The sequence below is a fragment of the Armigeres subalbatus genome, chromosome 3 (genome assembly GCF_024139115.2).
Source record: "Armigeres subalbatus isolate Guangzhou_Male chromosome 3, GZ_Asu_2, whole genome shotgun sequence".
In the NCBI taxonomy this organism is placed as follows: Eukaryota; Metazoa; Arthropoda; class Insecta; order Diptera; family Culicidae; genus Armigeres; species Armigeres subalbatus.
The window spans coordinates 106,771,335-106,778,249 of record NC_085141.1 but is presented as its reverse complement, the minus strand read 5'-3'; the positions used below and the strand labels follow the sequence as shown (position 1 = coordinate 106,778,249).

The following is a 6,915-nucleotide window of genomic DNA, read 5'->3' as shown; positions in this document are numbered from 1 at the left end:
GTAATTTTTTAATTCTCGAACTGTCACTTTTAAGTTAAATTCTCCAAATGAGACAGACCCTTAATGAGAGCTTCAAATATTCTTCAAAAATCCCTTTTCATATTTTTTTTATATTTTTTTTTCGTAGAAACTTTGTTCAGAAAAAATGTTCGATTGTCGCCACACAAATGCTTGATTTCGCAAATTAAATTTTAAAACTCTCCTTGCATTCAACCCTGTATTAGCGTGCAAATGAGGAAACATGGAAACGTCAAGATATATTATCTTGCTGCAGTTTGAACGCCTCGTAATAATTGGATACCCTCTCACTTAACAAAGTCATAAATAGCCCAATCTGAATAGGCTATAAAAGTGACAGTTCGGAAATTATGAAAACCCCCGCTTATAAGAATGGCTGGTGCTACCCAGCAAGACCAACAAAACATCTACCAAAAATGATTCAATATCTGTCAAAAGTAATCTTGCTCTGCGAGCAGGGTTATTTGGAAATTTTTGAACTGTCACTTTTAAGTTTAATTCGATTTTGATTCACGAATCGGACCAAAGCCCAAGACTGCACTTGTTTACAACCGCTGAACAGGCCTGCACACCCGAAGTTGTCACTTTCATAGAAGAACTGTCAATTGACAAAAAAAATCAGCTGTTTTAAACGTCTTGTGAAAAGGCCCATAGAACCTCTTTCCGAGTGGGTGCGATCGACCTAAAAAAAATAATGCTGTCCAATGAGCAGCTCGAAGTAGCTCGAAGTTGTTCCCGTCCTGCTCGTTCTTTTTTGTCAACAAACGGGCATGAGCGTGACAGGAACAACTTCGAGCTGCTTCAGCTACTCATAATTCTGTTGAATGAAAAAAGTATACCGTTTATGTTTTCGACCACAACAGGCAAACCCTCAGAAAACGAAAATGCGATAAAAACAAACAAGAACCGCCACGAATCTGATTTTTGCAATTTTCTTGCGATTTTATTTTATATTGACTCCGTTCGCTCCGTTCTGTGGAAAATAAGTATTCGGAAAAGAAATAGCTATCACTGCCAAACGTTGCCTGGATCATGATAATGGATGACGTCGCAACGCTTAAAAACGAAAACGCAAACCTCCGGAAGATTCAGTCACGACTGCTGCAGTGGGAACAGAAGGATAACCCACTGGCCCCACTGAGCACCACCCAAAATGAATTTCTTAATAGGCTGGCGGATGCCACGACCGGGCCACCATCAGGAGCGGTAAGTTCAGCCATAAACGCATCGAAAGGGAATAATTAACATTCGGATATTTGCAGAAAGCGGTTCCGGAAGGCCAGGAATTGAGTCTGGAAGGCAAAACGACTCTGATGGATTTCAAGAGTTCAAACAGCATAATCGATTCCACGCAGGACTTCCTATCGTGGTACAACTCGATCGATTCGGAAATACTGGAACATTACGACGACGTGTATTTGGATTACTATGAGCAGTTGAAGCAGCGGTCGGCCGAATGCGGCCGTTTACTGGAAGAGATCGACGTTTCGTTGGATTCGTTGACGAAGCTTACTGGCGAGTATAATTTCGTGTCGGAGAAGACGTCCTCATTGCATCGAGCGAGCGAGAACCTACTTCAGGATCAGTCCAAGTTAAACGAAATCGGTGAGGAGATCAGACGGCGACTGAAGTATTTCAGCCAAGCCGAGAGCATCTACCAGCGGCTGCAGAATCCGACGTTTTCGGTATCGAACGATACGTTCGTGGAGATCCTGAACACGATTGATGAGTGCTTGGAGTATATGCGAGTTAATCCGGGGTTCAGCGAGGCGTTTGCCTACGGGGTCAAGTATAGGAACTGTTTGTCGAAGGCCACGCAGATGATGCGCAACTATGTTGGAAACATTTTGACGAATGCTACGGCGCAGATCATGGGCCCGCAGCGAAATGAAACAATGGAGCAAGGTTTGGAGGCGGCGTTTGCTTTGTTTTACGGAAAGTTCCAGGCTTCGGCACCGCGGGTGAAAAGGATTACCGCGATGATTGAAGGACGGCTGGATCGGAGCGCAGAGTACGAGCAGCTGTTGTCGGCGTTACATCAGCAATTTTTGGCCAACAGGGCGACGGTGGGTTGCGGTTAGTTGCGACATTGAATCAGTTTTGAAGGTTTGTTTATTTGCAGATTATGAGCGGGGGTGTGGAGCAGGCAATCCGGGATCTCAGCAAAAAGCACAAGGGAGATCACTGTGCGTTGGTGCGATCGGCTTGCGCCTTTATGGTACATGTTTGTCAGGACGAACATAGACTATTCTTCCAGTTTTTCATGAATACCAGTCCACAACTGACGTAAGTACGCGATTGCTGTTTAATAATCAAAAAGGTTGAATCATTAGATTTTCTTAGGGCGTACATGGAAGGGTTGTGCACAATTTTGTATGACACGTTGAGGCCCTTCATTATACGAATCGATCATCTGGAGACGTTAGCGGAAATTTGCAGCATTCTTCGCGTTGAGATGCTCGACGAACATGTCAACTATAACCGTGAGTAGATGAGCATTCCCAATCATATAAATTTTCAATCCTTAGAAACCAAATTTCCTGCAATTCAAATGCCTAATATGCCATTGCCTACGGACAACTTATAAATGTTGAAGAAAGCTTTCTGTTCCGAATCGTGTTTACATTTGAATCGATCAGATCGCATGACCTAAGGGTTCTCATCTTAGGCCCGATGCTCAAATAGCCTTTTTTTAATACTGCGTGCACGCGTTCAAGGACGCAGGTGTGCCTCGGGAAAACGTGGTTACGCAGTGTCTTAGCTACTTCTTGTAGCGAAACAGCGGGGCAGTATGGTCACTAACCTTTTTTTTAGGACACTAATAACACATTCAATACTAGTTTTTAAACAATACGCAGTAAAACGTACAAAAAACGCTACATGAGCATCGGTTGTTATTTCTTCAGCACTTACGCAGTCCTGAAACGCTCATGTGGATTCGCTCGTGCTGCGTACCGCGAGCGATGTTTTGACGCAGGGTTTATGTCACTTTTTACTTTACATTGTCCTCATTTTAACTTGCAGCCGAATCCTTGGAAGCGTTCGCGAAAATAGTCTACCAATTACTGCAGGACGTCCAGGAACGAATAGGCTTCCGCGCTCAAAACTATCTAGAGTCGGACATCCTGAACTACCGACCGTCCGCCGGTGATCTTGCCTATCCGGAAAAGCTCGAAATGATGGAAAGCATCGCCCTGTCGTTGCAGGAGAACTACCTCCGTCGAGCGGATTCCCGTAGCTCCATCGTTTCCATGACCTCGCTGGCATCCCAAGAGGTGGAAAGCATTAACCAACAAGCCGAACAGGCAGCGAAATCACGAGCCAGCAATTCGCCGGCCGATCTGCACGGCATGTGGTATCCAACGGTGCGCCGAACGCTGGTTTGTCTTTCAAGGCTCTACCGCTGTATCGACCGGGCCATCTTCCAGAGCTTATCGCAACAGGCACTGGTTTACTGCATCCAAAGCGTTTCGAATGCTTCAGCGCAGATCAGTCAGAAGAAAACCAGCATCGATGGGGAGCTGTTTGAAATCAAGCATCTGCTTATACTGCGCGAGCAAATTGCTCCCTTCAGGGTGGATTTCACCGTCAAGGAAACCAGTTTAGATTTCAGTAAGGTCAAAACGGCTGCCTTTGAACTGTTGCAAAAGAGAAAACAGTTATTTGCTTTGGGATCGAACAATGCTTTACTGGAGTTTCTGCTGGATGGAACTCCTCAAGTATGAACCCTTTTGTAAAATATAGAATTCATCTGTTCTAATTAAAATGCCTTTTCTTTAGGTCAAGGAACAACTGTTGGACTCCCGTAAGGACGTCGATCGCCAGCTGAAAACCGTATGTGAACTGTTCATCAAGGATGCTACTCGGCAACTGGTTGGACCGATCCTAAACTTTATCGAGACCGCCCAAAACCATTTGAAACAAAGCACAGCCTCCGGATCCAATCAACCAGGACCAGGCGCAAAGCAGCAACAGCAAGGTCTTGCCCTCCGGATGGCAGCTTTTGCCGCTCCGCAACAGATCAGCTCCATCATACAGGAAAGTCTTCGAAACATCAAAACCAAATTGGGAGCCTTGCAACGGTCGATGCAGCTGTATTTGGCTAACAAGGACACGGAATTCATTCTGTTCCGCCCGATCCGGAACAACATAATAGGATCGTTTGTGAAGCTGGAACAGCTACTGACCACCAATTCGTACAGCAAAGACGACCTGACGGTCGTCAGTTGCCCCTCGGCGGAGCAGATATCCGTGCTGTTGTCGAGTGTTAATTTGAGTGGCGGCATTGGTGGGGAACCGTTCGGCGGCATTCAACGCAAGATAAGTGCCTCTTCTATGGGAGGAAGTAGCGCGAACAGCGTTGCTGCAAAGCCGCAAATTGAGAAGAAGGTAAGCTTCGATAGCGGTGCCAATACGGTGGTTCAGATCGAACCGAGTGCCGAGGAGGTCGAGGTGAGTACGGAAGGAGCTAGTCGTAGTGATGCACTTGAAGGTAAGATTGAGAACGAGTGAAGCATATTTATTAGAATTTATTCCTTTTGTTAATTGTTATCTAGAGAGTATAAAACATTGAATATATTAATCTATGCAATAGGTTATTGTTGCGTGATTGGTCCGAAATTCTTCCCTGCCTAGCATCTGTTAAATAGTCATGACTGCTGGTTTATATTTCTAAATAGTCAGCGAGTCAGGTCGTTTTATGGGTCGTGAATTATTTCCAGCACTGCAATTATCAGTTTCCGCAATGCTGTGTTTTGATAACTTTTTCGCGGGTTCAATCCCAAGGTCGATGACTGTTCGACGTATAATCAAACTACAAAAATCCACAATTATTTGGTTCGGTTAATTCTTACTCTGCTGTTGTCCTGGAATCAGAAAAAGAAACCCAGATTAATCTACCTAGCGGTGATGGAGCCTGTCTCTTGTGTTATAAAAATAGTATTATGGCCATAACTTTTGAGCCCATAGTCCAATTTTCAATAGGAAACAATGGGACAAGATTCTGCGTCGAATGAAACTTGTTGCGGGAGTTAGTAGGATTCGGCGGCAGCCGGCAGCCAGTAGGATTCGGCGGTAGCCGCAAGGGGGACCCATACAGCAATGAGTATCGAAAGAAATCAATTATTGGAGTTGGAGGTGATGGACCCCTTTGCCAAAAAGGGTCTAGCGAGGTCCCCTAATAAAGAGGAGGCGAGTGGAGTGACGGTTGCTGCTATTGGCAGTACCGAAGAGTCTCCAGTGGTGGTGGGGAGTAGCCCTGCCTGCACGCCTGACGAGCCACTACCAGGGATACGAGTGGTGGCCGAGCAACTCGATGAGATCATCGAGTTCATAAGCGGCAGGCAGAACACCAACAAGGAGAGCCTGCAGCCTGCAGCAGAGCCTGTTGGTGCTTCGGCAAACTGTTCGTGTCGCAAGACAAGAACAGGACGCTTATATCAGGCGTGTAGCGGCAGCAGAGAAGGTAGCCAAAGGTACGCAGACCAAGGCCCTCTCCTCCCCCAGCGGTGTTACTGCGGCGAAAGAGGCGACCGCCCTTACGGCCAGTGAGGGTAAGAAAACGCCAAGTTCGAAGCGACCCAAACGCGCTACCATTAAGGCGAAGCGTCGCCTGGATGGTGCACCGGAGCCTGAAGGGCGTGTGCCCAAGAAGGCGAAAGGCACTAGACAGGCACAAGTTGCTGAGCCACAAGCTGGCCCCAGCCAGGTATCGGTATACTGGTGGAGTGCCGAAATTGCAGCCCTACGATCAACCTGCCTCAAGGCTAGACGTAGGACGCAACGAGCCCGCACCGAGAAGGAAAGAGCGGTCCGCCGGGAAGTGTTTAGAGCTGCGAGACTGGCCCTTAACAAGGCCATTAAGAGCAGCAAGAGAGCGTGCTTCGACAACCTGTGCGAGGGTGCCAATGCGAATCCGTGGGGTGACGCCTATAGGATCGTGATGGCCAAGACCAAAGGGGGCTCTTCATCCCCCGAACGGTCACCGGACCGGTTGGCGAGGATTATCGAAGTACTCTTCCCGTCCCGAGCCACAAGTCCCTGGCCTCCTCCTGCGCTGCAAGGCGCTGGGAGTGTGGCCGAAATGGTGGCTTCGGTGACGAACGAAGAGTTACTCGCAGTGGCTAACACCCTTGCGATGAACAAAGCTCCAGGCTTCGATGGAGTTCCAAACAATGCACTCAAGGCAGCGATCATAGCGAACCCGAACATGTTCAGGCTAGCTATGTAGAGATGCCTGGATGAGTGTCGTTTCCCTGAGAGATGGAAAAGGCAGAAGTTGATACTGCTTCCGAAGGCCGGGAAGCCTCCGGGCGACCCATCGGCGTACAGACCAATTTGCCTGATCGATACGACGGGTAAACTGCTCGAGAGGATCATCCTCAACAGGCTCACCCCGTACGCAGAGGGTACGGATGGCCTGTCGAGTAACTAGTTTGGTTTTCGGAAGGGTAAGTCCACGGTGGACGCTATCAACTCAGTGCTCAAGACTACAGAGGTAGCGATCCAACGGAAAAGGCGAGAAATTCGATACTGTGCGTTGGTGACACTGGACGTGAAGAACGCATTCAACAGCGCAAGCTGGGATGCCATCGCGCTCTCGTTACACCGGCTTAGCCTGCCGGTGGGACTGTACCGGATCTTGGAAAGCTACTTCCAGAACCGTGTGCTGCTATACGAGACCGATGCCGGTCAGAAAAGTGTTCCCATTACCGCAGGAGTCCCGCAAGGGTCAATCCTGGGCCCGGTACTATGGAACCTGATGTATGACGGGGTTCTGAAGCTAAAGTTCCCTCCTGGTGTGAAGATCGTCGGCTTTGCGGGGAGTCAATCCCCGAAGTAGAGCTAACCGCTAACTAACCGTAAGTCGACACAACATGCAGTTGTTCACGTGGGAGA

General features: G+C 47.9%; 1 protein-coding gene across 1 annotated transcript; it reads left to right on the top strand.

Moving 5' to 3' along the window:
• The first annotated feature begins 965 nt into the window (after window positions 1-965).
• Window positions 966-4,612, top strand: LOC134219151 (conserved oligomeric Golgi complex subunit 3). Its single transcript, XM_062697846.1, has 6 exons — window positions 966-1,224; window positions 1,281-2,084; window positions 2,141-2,304; window positions 2,362-2,501; window positions 3,043-3,737; window positions 3,799-4,612. The coding sequence occupies exons 1-6, from the start codon at window positions 1,051-1,053 to the stop codon at window positions 4,528-4,530; spliced, it is 2,709 nt and encodes a 902-aa protein (XP_062553830.1). The 5' UTR covers window positions 966-1,050; the 3' UTR covers window positions 4,531-4,612.
• Window positions 4,613-6,915: the final 2,303 nt, after the last annotated feature.